At 43.3% G+C, this 20,245-nt stretch overlaps 1 protein-coding gene across 2 annotated transcripts in view; it reads left to right on the top strand.

Annotated features, from left to right (window-relative positions):
• Positions 1 to 20,245, top strand: part of dock1 (dedicator of cytokinesis 1) — a 196,844-nt gene that overhangs the window by 57,221 nt on the left and 119,378 nt on the right. For both annotated transcript variants that reach the window (XM_026178424.2, XM_026178422.2), the window contains exons 19-25: positions 5,825 to 5,922; positions 7,590 to 7,679; positions 8,452 to 8,552; positions 8,645 to 8,773; positions 10,618 to 10,726; positions 15,390 to 15,460; positions 16,899 to 17,005. In XM_026178424.2, coding sequence (XP_026034209.2) covers positions 5,825 to 5,922; positions 7,590 to 7,679; positions 8,452 to 8,552; positions 8,645 to 8,773; positions 10,618 to 10,726; positions 15,390 to 15,460; positions 16,899 to 17,005 — 705 coding nt within the window. The remainder of the gene's footprint in view (positions 1 to 5,824; positions 5,923 to 7,589; positions 7,680 to 8,451; positions 8,553 to 8,644; positions 8,774 to 10,617; positions 10,727 to 15,389; positions 15,461 to 16,898; positions 17,006 to 20,245) is intronic.

The following is a 20,245-nucleotide window of genomic DNA, read 5'->3' as shown; positions in this document are numbered from 1 at the left end:
GTCTCACTATGGGAACGCCTCCTGCGTGACCTCATCAGAAGCTCAAATACCATTATGCCAGCCCTTACAGGCTGGCTAGGTGACGCCCATGTCAGGAGGGGCCAGTGCCTCCCTATATAATAGGCTGACATAGCGTCAGATGTCATTCAAAAACCTCTTCTCGCTTCTCACAGAAGCCTGTAGACAACTGTGCTATTGGGCGCTAAAGCTAAACTGTCCACAGATTCGAGTGAAACAACTCGGTCGCCGGGCGCTTTGTTCCCAGCTTTTCAGTTGTCCACTAGCATACAAGCAGTAGCAATACTGTTCTGTAGCTAGTGCTGGTGCCAAGTAGCAATACTTTCACCCAGGGAAGTAGCAATACTTTCCGAAAGCGAAGTAGCAACACTTTGCTAATAAAGGTACCCCTAGCTTCACCATCAGGTAGCAATATCCTTCGACGCTAGCGGTTTTACACATTAGGTAGCAATACCTGTAGAAAAGTAGCAACACTTTTCAACCCACGTTAGCGAGGAATAGCAATATTCTCCGCACTCAGTGTCAGTCTCTCTAACGTGCGCAACCCTCTAGCTAACCATGGCTACGACGGCCAACGAAGTTGCAAAACTTTGTCCTTGTGGCAAGAAGATTTCTGCCTGGGATACACACCCCGTGTGTGCGGCATGCCTGGGCTTATCTCACGCTCAGGCTGCCCTGACACCTGCACACGACTGTATCCACTGCGTGGCTTTCCCACGCAAACTACTCCGCCGCAGGCTAGCTCGCCAGGCTAACCTGTCGGGCGGCGACCCTTTGTTGTGTGAGGCTGCTGCGGCGCAAGGAGAAACTGAGATGCCCGATGATTTGGCCGCAACGCCAGGGCCGAGCTGGGCAGAGGCAAACCCTCAGCCCATCGCGACCGCTTTCCCGTCGCTGCAGGCACACGGAGATCGTGTGTTTTTCCGCGATGCTGGAGTCACCTGGGGAGGAGATGCTAACGAGGACGGAGATGAGTCGGCTGACTCGGAGCTCCTGCTGTCTGACGACGGCGAGGAGGAAGATTCCACCTCCTTGGCTAGCATCAGCTGGGCTCCAAAGCCCTCGGCTACCGGCGAGGTTGAAAAACCGACACCGCCGTCTCCCCTGGATCTCGACATGCAGGACATGTGCAAGCGCGCAGCCGCTAGGCTCAACATCCCGTGGCCCGCCATACAAACAGAGGTTGTAAAGTCTCGTTTTGACGGTAAGAAATTGCCGAAAGCGAAAAAGACGGGGAAGCATGTGTTGCCTGTTTTCCCTGAGCTACTCGATGAGATAGCGGTGACGTAGAAAGCAAAACCTTGCAGCGAGAAACACCCCATCGTGGGGAGCTCCCTGCTGGATTGTGAGGGGATGGAGTCTATCGGCCTCCGCCGGATGCCACAAGTGGAGCCGTTGGTGGCGAGCCATCTTCACCCGAAGACGTCTCTGTCCTCATCGGCCCCATCTCTCCCCTCCAAAACAGACCGCTTCCAGTCTAGCCTTACAGATAAGTGCTACAAGGCAGCGGCTCTGTCAGTAAGAGCCCACAACGCCTCTTCTATGCTAATGGCTTACCAAGCTGAGCTAGAAGAGGGCATGACAGCTAACACAGATACCACAGTGTGGGAAGAAATCTGCGTTATAACTGACCACGTCCTCCGCCTCCACAAGGTAGCCATACAGGCTACTGGGAGAGCCATGGGCCTCATGGTTCTTCAGGAGCGAGCACGCTGGCTCGGGCTCACCAACCTGACGACTAAGGAAAAAGAGCAACTCCTCGACACCCCTGTCGTCCCTCACGGTCTCTTCGGTGCGGCTGTTACATCCATGCAGAAGAGATGTGAGGAGAAAAAGAGAGATGATGAGGCTCTGAAACTCTGCCTGCCGAGGAGGGCCCAGCACGCCACCCCAGCAGCGCCGCGCCAGTCATTCGCGCAGGCAGCGTCTCGCCCGGTCCCCGCTTTCAGGATTCCCAAAGTGCCTAAGACGCAAGCAGCCCCCCAGGCTGCCGGGGCCCCTAAGAATCCATGGACTCGGAAGCAGTCTCCCCAGGCCAGACCTCAAGCGGCCCCTCCTCCCCCCGCTGCCGCAATCGTGAGGAGGAAGAAGCGGCCGGCCTGACAGCCTCCCCTCTAGGCGGGAGCGAACCCAGTTTCCCCCCTTCATGGGCCACCCTCCCGCCTCCCAGCTCCGTTCCAGAGCAAGTTCAACGGGACATGTTCCACACAGAGTGCTTGACTCGGGCCGGCGTTCCTGTCACCGGACCCGCCAGAGGGAAAGAGAGCCAAAGTTCGCAGTGTTGTTTCACGAGCACTTCTCTCATGCATTCTGTATTAAAAAAGCCCCGACACGCGCATCCAGGCAGTTTGCCGAGGGCGCTGTCGAGTCTTGCAAAACACATGAGAAAATCAAACATGCTGAAAAACGGAGCACCGTCTGCCATAACGCAGCCCGTGGAGACTCGCGTTTCCACAGCTGTGATTATGCAGATGAGCCCGTCACCTCGCTCGCCTGTGACAGAGGTGACGGGACGCCGAAATGACGTATGTTTCGCGCTGCGACCACAAGGGGGCGCCAAAACGCCATATTCGGTGGAGTGGCCAGTGAGCCCTCTGTCTCTCCACATGAAGAGCTGGGCCACCTGCACTCAGTCAGCATGGGTGCTGAGGACATTGAAAAAGGGCTACAGGCTGCAATTCAGTGTCGCTCCACCACAATTCAAAGAAATTGTTTACTCTCGTGCTCCGGGCGAGTCTGCCAGTTTTCTCCTGGAGGAAATTTCCACCTTGAGAGACAAAGGAGCTATAAGAATTGTCCCTCCCGAGGAAATGCACAGCGGATTTTATTCAAGGTATTTCCTTGTGCCAAAGAAAGGGGGAGGGGGATGAGAGCCATTCTGGATCTCCGTGCCCTGAACCGGCATTTGAGGACATACAAGTTCAGGATGTTGACGCACGCCTCGCTGCTACGGTTTGTACGAGCGGGCGACTGGTTCACATCAATCGACCTGAGGGATGCTTATTTCCACATCCCCATATATCCCCCACACCGAAAGTATCTGAGATTTGCTTTCCAGGGGATGGCATACGAGTTTGTAGTCCTGCCTTTTGGTCTCTCACTGAGCCCAAGGGTGTTTGTGAAATGCACCGAGGCAGCAGTGGCCCCGCTCAGAAAAAAGGGCATTCGGGTGGCCACGTACATCGACGATTGGCTGGTGGCAGCCCCAACCCGCCAGGGAGCGACTTGTCACACAAATGCTCTCATACAGGGGTCCCCCAAGTTACACACGCTGGCACACAGACTGATAGTCTGGAGCAGTGTTCACCTGCTGTCACTGAGAGCAACTCACGTGCCGGGGATCTTGAACTTTGGAGCAGATCTTCTCTCCAGGGGCAACCCGCTGTATGGGGACTGGAAGCTTCACCCGGAGGTGGTGAAGCAGATCTGGCTGCGATTCGGTCTGGCGACCGTGGACGTTTATGCATCCAGGGAGAATGCTCCGTGTCCCCTGTTTTACTCGCTGAACGTTCAGAGAGCTCCACTCGGGGTGGATGCTCTAGCTCACGAGTGGCCGAGAACCCTCCTCTATGCTTTTCCCTCAGTGGCCCTCATTTCTCAAACCCTGGCCAGAGTGAGGGAGAGAAGTCACTATATGATCCTGATAGCCCCGCACTGGCCAGGGAAACACTGGCTGGCGGAGACTTTTCAGCAGCTGTGCTGAGTGGTAACAGCGTAGTGGCTGTTACCACTACGCAGAGACCTCCTGTCTCAGGCACGGGGGGAAATATTCCACCCCCACCCAGAGAGGCTGGCTCTGTGGGCTTGGCCCGTGAGTGGTTTAACCTGAACACGGTGGGGCTCCCTCATAGTGTTATCGACACTATTCAGGGTTCTAGAGCATCGTCTACTCGGACGCTATATGAGCATAAGTGGCGTGTGTTTGAAGGCTGGTGCTTAGAATCACAGGCCATCCCTTTTCAGTGCTCTGTGGCTGTGATTCTGTCATTTCTTCAGGCCCTGATTAATAGGGGTAAAGCCTTCTCCGCCATCAAGGTGTATTTGGCAGCGATTTCAGCCTGCCATATTGGTTTTGAGGGAAAGACTGTTGGCCAGCATCCCTTAATATGCCGTTTCATGAAGGGTGCACGGCGTAAATTGCCTACGTCTAGGCCATTGGCTCCATCGTGGGACCTTCCCACAGTATTGGCTGTGCTCTCCTGTTGCCCATTTGAACCCCTGGAACGGGTTGAGTTGAAATTTCTGTCCTTGAAGACGGCTCTTTTAATTGCTTTAGCTTCTGCTAAACGTGTGGGAGAGATACACGCTCTCTCAGTGCATCAGTCATGCATTCAGTTCTCCTTGGATAATACGAGGGTCTGTATGCGGCTCAACCCTGCCTTTGTCCCGAAGGTTGTCGGCACATGTTCCCCTATAGAACTGCCGGCCTTTTGCCCACCGCCTTTCTCCTCAGAGGAGCAACAGCGGCATACCTTGTGTCCAGTCCGTGCTCTGCGCATTTACATGGACCGAACCCAGAGTGTCAGACAAAGTGACCAGCTGTTCGTGTCCTGGGCTAAACCACATATGGGAAAGCCTGTGTCTAAACAGCGCCTCTCCCATTGGATAGTAGGAGCAATTGCCTTGGCCTATACTAGCAGGGGCCTTCAGCCCCCTGCTGGCTCACGTGCGCATTCCACTAGAGGTCTGGCGACCTCATGGGCTCTCTTTAGGGGAGTTTCTATTCAGGAGGTGTGTGCAGCTGCATGCTGGACCTCACCTCATACATTTGCTAGGTTTTACAGGTTAGATGTGACAGCACCTAACCTAGCGCGTTCAGTCCTCAGTGCAGGCTCTTCCCGGGTGGGGGCCTCTCCCCTGTGAAGTGCTGTTGGGGACAGTTGTCTTCTTAACAGGCATGTCTGGCAATCCGGGAGTCAGTATTTCTCCCATAGTGAGACACAAAACGAATGCTATGAAAGAGAACTTAAGGTTATGTATATAACCACGGTTCTCTGAGTAGCATGAGTGAGTGTCTCACCAGACTGCCCTCCTTGCTATGGAAGCGAGGAAGAGGTGGGCTTGTTTTGAATGACATCTGATGCTATGTCAGCCTATTATATAGGGAGGCACTGGCCCCTCCTGACATGGGCGTCACCTAGCCAGCCTGTAAGGGCTGGCATAATGGTATTTGAGCTTCTGATGAGGTCACGCAGGAGGCGTTCCCATAGTGAGACACTCACTCATGCTACTCAGAGAACCGGGGTTATATACATAACCTTAAGTTCTATGGTAGGTCTTAAAGGGTTAATGGGATTCTGTAGATCATACAGCCACACAATCAAAATAATAAGGTTGTTACGACAATATGAACTGTTTTATTAATGCACATTTTTTATGTTTGGGACTCGAATTAAAAATCCTAGCCAAAATTTATGCTGCAGAGGCGGAGATACCCAGATCGGCAGAATCTAGAATGGCTCAAACGCAGCATAAGTTTTGAGCAAACACTAATTTTATTTATATTTAGTCTCCAAGGAGCCAAACTTTTTCACTCGTTTTCTGTCCACTTCTTGCACCTGTCCATTTTCAAAGGGATTTTTTTCCTTTTTTTGTAAGGACAAAATTGCTAACCTTGTGTTTGGGAAATTTGTAAACTGATGTGAACGTTATGGCGACGTCTTGGAAAAACATGCTAAGACCTTAATCTCATTAAATGCAAATAGTGGACTTTTTCTTGCACAGTCTCCTTACCCGCCGTTACTATTTTCTGGGTGAAAGCTATGCATTGTGTTGACAGCTTTTTTTCCCTTTTGTCTTTTTCCAGTGGACCTACTTGGGCTGCTGAAGTGGCGCTCCAACACCAGCCTTCTGCAGCAGAATCTACGTCAGCTAATGAAGGTGGAGGGTGGCGAGGTTGTGAAGGTCAGAGGCCCAAAATTACCGCTCGGTTGAGTTAAACCGCTTTCAGTCAAAGCTTAAGTAAACATAAATAAATGCGTCTCACTTTCTTTTGCAATGTTCATCGCCTTGCAAATGTACCTAATTCCTTTGCTTTGACAGAGATCGGCACAAATGGACGAAAAACAGATCTTAACAGCTGTTCAAATAAACATTCAGTCACAAACGATGCATACTCTTCCTGAAAGCTACAGCTTCCTGGCAGCAATTTCACAAATGATGTCGCTGCCTGTCATAAGGAGTTGGCTGCCACTTTTTTTGCTTTTGTTTTAATGGCTTTAGCAAGGAGGGAGTGCATAGTACCCCACACTGTCTACAGACAGGGAGGAGATGACACGCTGTCAGAGATTTAGGCAGGGCCTTTAAGTGCTCAGCATGGGGCAGATGAATAATCATTATTTAGAGAAAGTTTTGCAGGGGCAGGTTGGGTGCCTGGCAGCTTGGAGCCTATCTAAAGAAGTCCTTCACCTAGACAGTTTTGATCAGGCCAGATAGATGTCTACCACAGCTGGACTAGTTCATTAAACCACAGGAGTGTGATTATTATTACCACCGCATTAGCACTCAATTGCTTCAAAGCGCTTCAAGGCTGTCGGTGGGCAATTAGATAGCATTTTCATCTTGGCATTTAAAAGACTATTTATCAAAAGAGTATACATTATTTATTCATCATTTCATTTTCCCCCATTGTAGTTAACATAAAGCACAAATATGTTCATAACACATTTTTAAAAAATGTTTCCTGTTCTGTTTTTTATTTCCCATCTCCCTAATGTGACACCGTTTGAGCGAAAAGGTCACTGCGCCGTTGTCCTTGTCATGCGGTCCAGCCTTTGTGAGACCGAATTTCACTTTAAACGCCGCATACCGTACAATGTGTTGGTTTCTCGTTGAGAAGATGATGAATCTCATCCATTCTGAGATGACAGACCAAGCGCAGTAGAGAGTGATGGCTCTGTTCCCGACACTTTTACATCTGTTTTTACATTGCTGCAGAATTGGCTGAGTAAATGGAGCATGTTTCCCCAGAGAGGAAGGGTGTATATAGTTAGTGTTCCTGGAGGTGCTGCTGACAGGGAAATGATCACTCTCTTCATAGAACTATTTTGGTGTATGTTAACAGCTGTAAAGGGTGCGTAATGGGTAGCATGGAACCGTCACAGCAGGAGTTCACTTGCCACTTTGGTTGCGCCATTCAAATGATAGAGGCGTATTTAGGGCCGGGGTGCTAAACATATTTTTGTTGTGCATTTCTCTATTTTTATTTATCAGTTTGCTTTGAATCATTATAGGATAATGTCTATATAAAAACCTAAAAATGCTATTGCACAGTTTTCCCTACACAAAAGTTAAAAATCTCCCAAAGACTCACAATCGGTTTAGCTGTTGTCATTCCTTTAAACGTCGGATGAATTAGTTTGTCCTAATGTTAGTTATCACTTTAATGACACAAACTGAATGTGCATGCCAGAGGAAAGAAATCATGATCAGCTTGACTCGGTTTATTTGACAGAACCGTGTGGACTTGCTGTGAGATTAGGACTTAGCATATGCATGTTTTATTTTTTATTTTTTGAATGACACGCCTCATTGTTGGCCTGCCATAACATGCCGTGCATCTGTCATTCTAGTTTCTGCAAGACACTCTGGATGCTCTCTTCAACATCATGATGGAAAACTCTGACAGTGACACTTTTGATACTCTGGTGTTTGATGCCTTGGTAAGGAAGAATCCCGCTGTAACGGCAGCGCATAATTTATAATAGAGTTCCCTGTCAGCGCCAATAAACATTTGGACATGTTTGGAGCTCAGAAGCAAATATAATAACTTGGGAAATACTTCATGTGTTAAAATGGTTTTTGACAGGCATCCCTGCTCTGTTTGGTACCCTAATTTGTATGCAGCTACCTGTTTTCTGCCCTTAAAAGTGAACAAAGCAATTTTTGGTTGCTTTTTTGGCTATATTGTTTTAGTTCTAAAATTTTTTTATTCCATTGCTGTACGTTAACATTGAACTCCACACATTGCCACTGATGTTCGATAGCTGCTGCATTGAATTGCATGAATTCTTAGTGCCTGTGAAGCATTTTTATTGAACATGCTCACATGCTTATTGCAATATATAATATAAAAAAGACTTTACATTGGGGGAAAAACAGGTTATGATTATTAACCTTGTCCTCTCATGGGCTGCAGATAATGGGATTCAAAGTATTAGCCTGAAACTTGTCTAGCATGCAGTTCAAAAGAGCAGTTTTTGTCATTCACAGAAAGCTGGTAGTAATTGTTTTTTGTTGAGTTCCTAGATTATCTGCAGAGCAGAGAATTGAAAGAAAATGGTTTTCTGCCCAAATGCAACCTTGCTTAATTTCCCAATCTGTTTTGATATATTGAGCAAGACGGGTAGTTTTGGGGGGCTCTGAATTATTAAGTTAGGCTTTCCTGGTGCGTTTAATTTACTTTTTAATAACTATGTCTTTATTGTTTGATAGGTGTTCATTATTGGGCTTATAGCCGACAGAAAGTTCCAGCACTTTAATCCAGTTCTGGAGACCTACATTCGAAAGCATTTCAGTGCTACACTGGCATACACGTGAGTTTAATTTCTTTACAGAAACATTTATAAACATGCGTGTTCCACTTTATGATTAACACATTAGCCATACTCTGTGTTTCTATTTGCAGGAAGCTGACAAAAGTTCTGAAAAACTACGTGGACAATGCAGATAAGCTGACAGAACAGCTGCTGAAGGCCATGAAAGCTCTGGAATACATCTTCAAGTTCATCGTCCGATCCAGAGTCCTCTTTAACCAGTACGTGTGGTATTTTTTTTTTTGCAAAGTGTAACATTGCATCATAATGCATGCAGTTTTGTTATAAAGCTACTGTGAAGAGTATTTTCAGTGTAACTGTGCTCAAGTATGAGTCTGATAAGCTGTCTTATCAAAGTACAAGAAAGCTTTTGAACTTTTTAAGATGGTCTTTCTAAATTTATAGTTTTTTCTCTTTAATTGCTGCTGTTCCTTTAAATAATTTCTTGGCTTCAGTCGTCTTTTATAAAAGAGCAATGCGTTTTGTAACACCGAGTTCTCTGCAGCACACCTCAGCTCCGGTGTAATAAAGTTGAAACAAGTAAAAGCCAATGGTCTTTGGATGAGGTCATTTCTATGGATGTATTTATAATAGGCTGTGGGGACGTTAAATGAATGATAATATTCGAGAGTCGTGAAATAAAGCTGTTGGTGGCTGAAGGCCTGATGTATGATCCTGGACTAATTAAGTGTGCAGAGTTTGATTGGTTTTCTGTCCAATGTCTAGAGGACACTCTGTCCTTTACCTCACAGAACACAGCACTGCCATTCTTTTCTATGTTCCAGTTTGTGCCAAGTGGCTTCTTTCGTAGATATCTGAGAGAGAGAAAAAGAAAACTCAAGCTTTATGGTGGTCCCACTTTGTGTTAGCTCTTGTTGGAGTGGTTTCTTTGGTTGGTTGCAAGCCATCATTTTAAATTCTTATGAACTTTAAAGTTAGGTTTGATGGAGCCTAACAAGAAGGTGCCAAGGTTACATCAGCAAATGTTTAGCCTTTCACTGTGGGTCAGTGAAGAACTTTTATGAAAGTGCAGAAGAACACCTTAATTGTAGATTTGCCCCCACCTCATTCAATTCGACTGTTATAGCTTTCCAGGGCTCACTGAGCTCCTTAGTGTTGCAGGTGAGCAGCGGCTTTAAGTAATTGTTGTTGCGGGAGCTCTGAGACGGATGCCTCTAATCCCACGATTTCTGTAAGCCCTCAACAGTGGCTATCCTGTACCATGTAATACATCCATTCCCTTGAGATATTGTAGCCACACAAAACCCACGTCTGTGCAGAAGGCCAGTAATATCTGATGGAGTGGGAATTTAAACACTTTACCTCCATTTCACCTTGCACAGTTTTAGTTTCTCTTGCGAGTTTTGATTTTATTTCTCTAAAACTGAGCGGTTGCAACGCTAAATTATTTGAAGCCGCTGCTGCTGCTCGGCTCATTTCCACTTAATGACCAGTTTTGTTAAGATTTACGGTCTCTGTGAGCACTAAGGATTTTCATCTTTGAGGGATTATGTGTCCTTTCTTTCTGTGTGTTCCCATACACTTGGAAAAATGGGGGTAAAGCGTTTTCTGTCGCTGTAGTGTGATCATTGGCGTTTGGTTGCTACAGTCTGTGGGCAGCATTTGTTCCACATAACCAAGCTAGCGGAAGGAACATTAGTAATTCGAGTTGGAGAAAATATGAGAAAGTAAAGCCACTGAACCCTAATATTTGCTTGACATTTGCTTTCTGTTCCTTGTATAGTGTTCTGGGAAAGTCATTAGCATAGATCATTAATTTTTCCGATTTTTGTTTCCGCATGACAGCAGGCAGGTGCTTCGGGGTCTTGTCATGTTGTTTTAAATGCTAATCTGGCTGGCAGCAAGAGTGATGTCTCTGGTTCTGATCCAGGAATATTTGCATTGATAAAACAGGGCCTTTCTGCTGGCTGCTTTTAATGATTTAACAGGGAAGCATCAAACCCTTGTCATTTCCAGTGCAGGTGGGGCTGTTTACACAGGGATGAAACGCACAACAGCCTTGTGATCATCTGCCAGTGTAATTCTCTACTTCATCTCCTCCCAGGCTCTATGAGAACAAAGGAGAGGCTGACTTCATGGAGTCCTTGAGGAACCTTTTCACATCCTTTAATGATATGATGAACAGTAATTCAGAGAACACTGGCATGGTGAAGGTAGGCTGATTACCACTCAAGTCCAACTGCATACTGTTGCTCAACCTCACTGCCAAGAATCATCTGCTGCACTGTGAATAGTAAATAAATCTGATGTGATTATCTTGGGATGACAGATTCTGTAATTGGAGATTAATGTGCCTTGTTAGATTTAAACTATGACAGCAGTTTATTAGATATTAATGCTAACATTCCTTCAGATCATTGCTGCTTACTGTGTTCTGTGCACTGTGTTTGTTTTCCACGTCTTTTTCACGTGTCTCTGTGCAGATTTTTTATTTTTATGTGAACTTGTTAGAGCTGAGAATCTGAGAAAGATAATCTAGCCACTTAAAGTAGTAGTTATAGTAATTAATGACTTCTTGATATGCTGTGAGAAAATGGGACGATACAGAGGAATTAAGGAAGTATTGATTCAGCATAGTATAATTCAAAGTCAATTAAACTTTAGAGATATCAGTGGTGCCAGTTTAGCTCACTGGTGCCTGCAAAGCTGATGCAGCAGCCTGGGTTCAAGTCTAACCTTTGCAGCTCGTCTTCCCTGACTCACTTTCTCTGCTTTCCATATCCAATCATCACTGTGCTGTCAAACAAAGGTGAATGAAAACACGCACTTCAGGGATGTCAGTCTGTCCAGATAGAAAGAATAAACCATTGTGAATTCATTTCAGTTGTTTTGGTCCAAATAGCTACACGGTCTCACCATAGACCATTGCTATCTCTTTGTCCTTCCTGACTGGTTTTCTCTAGTTTTGCTTTTTCTTTGTCATTGTTGATAGTATGAGATAGTACCTGCAGCCCACACAGGTTGCAAATGTAGGCCACCTCCTCCAGAATGGCACATCCATGCGTGCTGTTGCAAAAAGGTTTGCTGTCTGTCCCAGGACAGTCACAAGACAGTAGAGGTGATACAAGGAAACAGGCTGTTACAAGAGGAGAGCTGGGCAGAGCTGTAGAAGGGCCTTAATCCAGCAGCAGGACCGGTATCTGCTCTTTTTTTGGAAGCAGGAGCAGAAGGTTCACTGCCAGGGCCCTACAAATTGACATCCTGCAGTCTGGTCATGTGCATGTTTCTGAACAGACTGCTAGACTCATCTGCATCTTTTAGTGGGTCCAGCACCAATGCAGCTCAACTGCCATTTGTCAGAGAACACCAAAATCAGCAGGTGTGTTGCTGCCACACTGTCAGACCTTATGTAGTTCAGAATCGTGTGATCAGAATGCACAGGCAGCCCCTTGATGACAAAGGCGTTAATGCCATGGACATTGCCAGTGCCACAGGCTATCCAGGAGCTCAGGGATGCCCAGATCCACCATCACCTTTAAGAGCATTCCCAAATGTTGTTGGGGGCCAATACCAGCGCTTGTGGGCCATTCATGTTACTGAGCCACATGTGGATATATCAGCTTGTGATTGCAGTGTACCCCTCAGCCTGATGGGGTATTGTCGTGAGCAGGTGACGTGGACACCCAAGTTTGTGAATGCAATAACTCGAGAACGAAGCAACGTAGGAGCTTCAAAATCTCCAACAGGTTCAAATCTCAGTGGCCTGGACTTTCAAGGTCAAGGTTAAACTTTTCCAAAACTCTTGTGAATGCGATACGTCGAGAAGGAAGTCACCTAGGATTTTGAAATTGATGCAGAGTCAGAAAAATAAAGCGCTTTCAAATAGACAAAAATGCTTGTATGAATGTGTGTGTGAAAAGCACTCTGTAGCCGTCCATTTACTTGTTTTATCACACCAATAATTCAGGTTTTAGCTGAGCTGGCTTTTCAGGATTGAAACAGAGGATGTCAGACCGAGTTTGAAAAGAGGTCAGAGATCGAAAAGAGGTCAGAGATCAAAAAGAAACACATAACTAAAACTGTATTTATTTTTAATAATTAAAGCTTTAAAGCCATTCTACATTTCAGATTTCCTAAATAAAATCACAAGACTGTACACGGGCATAATACAGGCACGTTTCAAAGCAGAAACAGTCGAGGTATTAAATGGGTTATTTGCTTGACTATTTTTGGTTCCCACTAAGATATAATTCATGACATAATCCACTGGAGAGTCACAAGTTCACAGTTGTAACCTTCTGAAAAGATTAAATAAACAGGATATTGTTAATGCGTTTTAGAGGTACTATCTTTAGTCACACTATCTGTTATCCACCTGTTTCCTGTCTAAGCTACGATGACTAACTGCATGCTAGCTGTGGCCTCATACAGCAGTTCATTTATAGACTGCTGCTTTTTTGTTTGTTTGTTTTGTTTGTTTTTTTGGTGGGGGGTTCTCAGCAACATGTCAATAAAAACGTTGTGTTTTTTCCTTTTGGTTGGTCAGATATTTCCTAATTTTAGACTCATAATCATAACCGAGATTGTATTTATTCCAAATTCCTAGGAATTCGAAACATGCAGCAATGTTTGGCTTAAGTTTCCATCTTCAGAACATTATCTGACTTGTCTTGAAAGTAATTATTGGAATCAATTATGAAAAGATAATAAAAAGGATAAATGTATATATTGCACGAACTATAGAAGAACTCTTAACTCGTGGAAGAAGGTTTAGGGTGTATTACACAATGAAGTTATTGAGATATACAACTTGGCTTTTCTTGCATCTGTACTTTTAAGTGTGTTTGTTAATTTCTGTTGTTTGTCTATACCTTTTTGTGTGTGTTTGTGTTTTTCCTTTTCCTATATTTCACTCTGACCTTGACTGTCCTGATGCTTGGGTCTTCTCTGGCCTTCTGCTCTTTAGCTGCTCCTTAAGGTATTTATTTCACTCTCTTTCTCCTTCTACCTTTAAACACTCTTTTTTCCCCCATATTTACTTGCTTCTGACCTCAAACTCGGCGACCCCAGATTAGAAACAGATACATAAGGATGTTTGTTTATTTGTGTAGATACTCTAAAAGACCCGCACACAGACTCGTGCACACTTGTGCGCACCCACGGCTATGCTTTTAGAGATAACATAATCACAGGGTACATGCACCTTGGCACACCTACAGTATATCCATGTGCACACTCAACCATATGAGGAGCTCAGGAGTCAATTAGGAGTCAGTTGCTGTGTAATTGGGTGAGATATTAGCTTTACTGTCAGTAAATTAAAAACTGATCTTGAGGAACGGCCATGAAACCGAGGAACCCTGGTTTCTTCCCAAATCCACCCCTGTGAAAGCACTGTGACAGGTGGAAGCTAATTAGTAGTCCCATTATGCCTCTCTGGAAAAAAAAATTGGAGTACTGATGAACATCTGGACAGACCAGCACACATGCAGCTGAAAATCTAATAAATACACACACATTCTCTCTCTTTCTGTTTCTTACTCTCACACACATGCACATGCACAAAGCATTAACAGATGCAGATGACTTTTTATTAGAATAGAGGCTGAATTGCCAACTGAATCAAAGTCAAACACCACTGAAATCTGCCTAATTCTTTCTCCCTGCAGAGAGAGGTGAATGTGAAATATAGAATACTTAATAAGATGAGATCGTATTAAGATGACAGCAGGAGTTTGTTTGGAAGTCATGATTATATCCCTGAAAAAAATCATTCTGAATCCTACTTTGCAGTTAGTCTCTGCTGTTCAAAAATGTGTCCTTAACAAAATCCAATATTTAGAAATCATTTACTAAAGTCAGTATTTGCTCTCTTGCCAACCTCATTTTAATATTGCTAATTATTCCTCCACATGTTTTCAGGAATAAACCATGAACAGTTTAGAAAAAACCCAATGGATTGTAATATCCAATGTGCTACACCTGTAACCCCATTGCAATGAGAGACAATGGCTGAAATGCACCAATGCAGTATAAAGACACAACCCACCCTGGCTGAAGTTTAGCAGCAGTCAGTTAGAGAAGAAGTTGTTGTTTTGGCTAAGCATAGCAGTTATGTTACTAGCCTTTGCATGCATGTGCTTGACGACTTACTGACACTATTGATGGACAAATTTAGATCCTATTTTTGTTAATTTACCATAAAGTAAAACATGGTTATGGCTAAGTCCATATGTTTTTGGGCAATGATGCCATTTTAAAATGTTATGCCACCACACTGGATTTAAGGTCAACAGTCAAAATTGAAAATTGATTGATCATAGCCATTTTTATACTTCTCCATTTTCAGAAGCTCAAATCCAATGTATTTCAATATGACTGCCTGAGGTCTAGAACCCATGGCCATCACCTAGTCCTCTTTTTAACACTGTACCAGAGTTTTGATTTGGCTATTCCTAAAGTTCCTGCAACTTCTCTGTCAGGTTTATTTAGGATTTTTAACCTCTTCCATTTTCTTCTCCATTTCTTCTAGTCGTATATTGAAGGTTGTGTTACTAAGTCAACTCTAAATCCCTTAGATAAATCAGAAACATCCATCCTCGCTCGTCCATGAAACTGTTTATCAGTCAATTGTCTAATTAATTTCTAACCTCCAATCTCTGTAATGTATATGGCAGAAAATGTGCACATGTGTGTGCGCATTCATGAGAGAGAAAGCGATTTCAATTGGTATTGGTAGGTTGTTGCAAATATTAAATAATGACACATTAAAACTCTTGTTTATTGACTCCTCTAGTGGCTCACTGAGGGCATGCTATATGCATTAAGATGTGAAATGATTTTGTCATATTTTTTCTTTTTGTTCCTCTCGTAAAGGGTGCTGCACTGAAATACATTCCCACTATCGTCAATGATGTCAAGCTGGTCTTTGATCCCAAGGAACTAAGGTAATTTCATGTTTTGTTACATATTCCTAAGCTTTAATGTCATTAAAGTGACACCAACAGCTATCTAAGAGACTTAAACATTAATACAAGTGAACATGCCATTAAACAGATCACACAGTTCTCTGTGAACTTCAAGATTTCTATGTGGGAGTTCTGTAATAAAGGATCATACAGAGTACTAGAGCAGAGCAGAAAAATGCTTAAATCCGTTGCCTTTTGCAAAGAAACAAAAAGAGTCATTTGCTTCAGTTCGATTGCTTTGTTAAAATTTCATGTGCAGATTATGTTAAGACAGGCTATTGGAATATTGTGCTTTTTCAAAAGCACAGTTTATTTATTTTATCTGCCTCTCCACCTTAAGTTGCTTTTATTCAAAAACTCAACATTCACTAGCTGTGCTCTGATGGTTGCTGCTTAAAGAAGTTCAGGTTGCCTTGGAAACTCTCCACTCAAATGTCTATTTAAGTTTACGTTGTCTACTGCGCATGTCGCCAGCTGTAGCTTAATACTGTTTTATATAAAATACAAACATGCTCATGGATTAAATAATTAATTCATGTTCATGTTTGACCAAACAGAACATTTTATTTCATCGACTTCCAAAACCTTGCCTCCCCTCCTTGAGGCATAGCTTGCCAGCATAATGAGCATTAAGCTTCTTCATTTATGGGGGAAAAACATTATGCATGTTTTGTATCTGTGCTCAAATGTGGATTTTGATTAATAAATGTGTTATTTGTAAGGAAAACCTTTTTATGATTTATGTATCTTTTCATTTTCTTTTTTCATTTGTGTGTTTTTTTTTGGTTTTTTTTTGCAATGCAGTTAGGTTATACTAATGACTTTATAAATTTTTAGTTCAGTAGAGTTCATTTGCATTCAAGCGTCTTAAATATCAGAAGACATTCAGAATAATGGCAATGTGAGTCATAGGAACAAACTCAAAGGTCTACATGCACCTTTAGACTTATTAGACGCGTCGTAGAACATATGCGGGCATACTGTGATTAGCTTTTTAAGTAACGTCGTCATCCATTTCACTAAAATCCACTGATGAAGCTATTCTGTGGCGCTGAAAGCTTCAAAGCATTTCTAGGACTTGCTTTTGTTCAGTATGTTTAAGAAAAATAGTTATATGCAATACCGCATGATATAATGAAACCTTTAAACAAAGTAGAAAATGTTTCAGCAAAACAGAAGTGCCGTACCCAAATAAGAAAGTTCCTGTATCCAAACTCACCCAAGAAACTCAGTTATCTAAATCTTGTTTACTGTGTTCAATGCCCCAGAAAAAGAAATAAAAACCTAGTTAATGCAACATTACATGCCGTTTAACAGCTACAAGCCAAGCTAGAGAAAACAAATAGACGAGCTTAATCAGTTGGACTGTTTTTTGTTTTGTTTTTTAATTTATATTGTCCTCTTTGTGTCTCCATAGCAAGCTGTTTACAGAGTTCATCCTTAAAGTCCCTGTGGGTCGCCTGGTAAAACAGAAGCTGGACTGCCTGATTGACATCGTACACAGCGATCTCTTCAATCATCACGGTGAGAGCGCGCACATACAAAAACTGTACCCATAGTTCCTCAGTAAATTCACTCATGGTTCGGTAATTTAGGCAATCACACACACCACCTGCCTCCCCAAGGCAGCCTTGTGTGGGCTCACAGTAAAGGGTCTCTGGTAGAGTGGAGTAGAGTAGAAATTGTTCTTGTTTTCTGCAACAAGTTAAGCTTGAGTCACCTAGATGTGACTGGAACTGATGTTCAGGGTTCCCATCTTCATAGAGTGTCATGGCCTTATTTCTGTTTTATTGTTTAATCAGTTTTCAGTCTTGTTTCCTGTCTTTGTCCTTTCCCTACGACACAGTCGTATATTTACACCAAAGGTTTAATGATACCCTTGAGCACCATACTATTGTTTATTTTGGTCATTTTGTAGTAATGTCACATGTGAAGGGCACAGTGTAGAGGTGGCTAATTAGAAACATGCTTATCTCCAGACAGGCTAGCCTGTGGCATCCCAGAGACGAGGCTCAACCATAGAGATGCTCCAGAGCCAAGAGTTTTGCTAGAGGCACCGTGCGTTCTGGGGTTATTTTTGGCTTGGTCTTGATTTAGAGACAAACATTCTCACGTACTGACCTGTGATTTCAACTAAAGATAAAATCCCTGTCTCAATAAAGCAGTAGTAATTGAATTTAGTTGGCAGAGAGCGACCACAGGAAGTGAAAAATAGTTAGCCACCAATCATTAGATTAATTTAGCCACTATGTTAGTACGGATGATCTGATATCCTCGTGTTGGTGTTGTTCCCAGACCATCATGAAAATGTTGTTCCAGGTTCAACATTGCAAGTGACCAATCACATTGTTGTGACGTTATTCTTTTACGCGCCAAGCCATTCGTGCATTTATGAAATTCCAGTGTTGCAAGGACAATATCAATTCTGCTTACTGTTTATTAAAGGGTTACGGTTAGGGTTAGGGTCCGTTGATCGGCGGACAGAGGCGGTTTCTCGCAGCTTAAGTACAGTTTTTTGTTTTACGCCGGTTTTTCCCGAAGTCGCAAAAGTATGACGTCACAACATTCTGATTGGTCACTTGCAATGTTGATCCTGGAGCAACATTTAGTATGATGATCTGGGAACAACACCAACACGAGGATATCAGATCGTGCATGTTAGTACACAATGCTTTCCTACTACTATCTTGTTGGTATTTTGAAGCCAGAAGTGATCATATTTTCAGGAGGGGGTAGCAAGTTTTGATAGTAAGCTACATCTGTAGATTGTGTAGATAATTAATTGCTAATTAATACTAAGAAAAATACAAATGAAATACAGCATTTCACTGATCAAAACAATGAGCTGCTGAGCTACTACTCAGATAAAAGCATTCAAATGCTAAAATAAAAGGCACCACAGGAGGTTTAGTGGCGTTTTGGTGACTGAAGCTCAGGGGACAGCTGGCGGCTTAATAACATTTAAGAGATGAGTTATAAAAACAACAAAAAACCCACAAGACCTTGGCTGTTCCAGGGTATAAAGATGCTTATATCTGTTGTAAAGTTGGGTATTTTGACATTGCAGCCTATAAAGACTGACTCATTTTTGGAGACGGCGTCAAGCAGCAATTTGAGTATCTGCAACTACGTGTTTCTTTACCTTTTCCATCTCTGTAGGTTGCTGCTTTTACACACTTATAGTGCAGAAGTCTATGTGCGCTTGTCTGCCGCTGTTCAATTCAGCATGGCCGTACAGGAAAAGATGATGAGGGGGACACTTTGTGTGGGATGTAGCAGGAAGTTGTGTTTTTTCCTAGTCATTAATGTCTGATATTGAGCATAATGCAGTGTAAATGTCACTGCTTTCAGCTTAATGATCTGCTCCTTATATACTTTACAAACATAAAATTGTCTCTGTGTCGGTAAGTAACTATTGAAGGCCAGTGCTCAGTGCATGGTCCTCTGGTCATTACTATTGATCTGTTGGTATAATCATGGACAGCCAAGCCCCCCCGATGTTTGCGAATGGACTGCTGATCAGCGGGAAGAGTTGTTGCTATAATGTAGATAAGGATCATCCCGCTGCTTTAAAAGCATGTGTGCTGCTCGATTCTGACAACAGTTCCTGCACTGGTGCTTTGAACATCTGTAGCAGGCTCTGAGGTGCTAGCTGGTTTCAAGCTGTGCAAAAGCACTGACAGAGAGGGCTTAGTTGCCAGGAAAATGTGTCCTTTCCATCAGTATGCGACAAGCAGTCGAATTAGCCAGACAGTTTTTAAGGTGGTGTAGTAAGCTGTAATAAGTGCCTATTCCCAGGTGGTCCATAAAAGGTTCTCTTGCCAACTAAACCCAAAATGAAACGTACTGGAATGCTTGGAGTAAATCAAGGCTCAGTGAGATGCATCTTACCTTTCTTAACATTTTCTATCAGTGCAATCTGAATGCATTCACGCATGAAAATACTTTATTTCCTGCAGGCTGCACAGGCATTAACATATTAACTATTTTTGCTGAAAAGCGTGTCTTAAATTAGTTTATTTTAGCCCCCAGTGGGCTTAATTCAGTTCAAAATGACAACTTTAGAGAATAAAGAGGACATCTCTTTCTCCAAGGGTTTTATATATATGTCTGAAATTCTCTGTGTGAAATGGAATTGGTATGGGTATACAAATCTTTGCTTCGAATGAAAACTGCATTAATTTAGAAAGTTTTTCATTCGTTTATTCTTTTTTTTTTTGTAAGTTTTGGAGGCAAAATGTTGTTTCACCTTCAGTGCTGACGATGTAAAAGGAGCGTGTGAGATGGGTGCATAAATCGCTTTGAAATTGGCTCATTGTAAGAGAACAAATATGTCAGCTGCTCTCTTGCTCTGTGTTAAAGGGGGAAATTACTGTAGCGTCTAAAATCTGTTTGTGCTGGAAGTTTGAGGAAAACACTCATGGCCTAGCTTGATATAATCCACTCAGTCCACTTAAAGCACTTAAAGTTTTTAAGCAGATACACACAAAAATCTAGACAATAGATATATTTAAAATCGTATCAGGTGGCTGAAGCACCAAAATCCTTTCCCTCTAGGCACCATTGTCAGTTTCACCATACATTTTCTTTGAGGTTTATAAAACTAAAAGCTTTATGTGAATAGAGCAGAATACCATAAGAGCTGCCAGCTCAACCTTTAATCACAATCTTTTGTGCCAAACAATGGATATGTCTTGATATGTGATATGTCTTGGCATGTTATAAATGAGATGCAGGACTGTGCAAAAGTCTCGAAACTTCCCT

Source organism: Astatotilapia calliptera, chromosome 8 (assembly GCF_964374335.1).
Source record: "Astatotilapia calliptera chromosome 8, fAstCal68.1, whole genome shotgun sequence".
Classification (NCBI taxonomy): domain Eukaryota; kingdom Metazoa; phylum Chordata; class Actinopteri; order Cichliformes; family Cichlidae; genus Astatotilapia; species Astatotilapia calliptera.
Note: the sequence above shows the minus strand (reverse complement) of the source record. Positions and strands in the feature narration are given on the sequence as shown.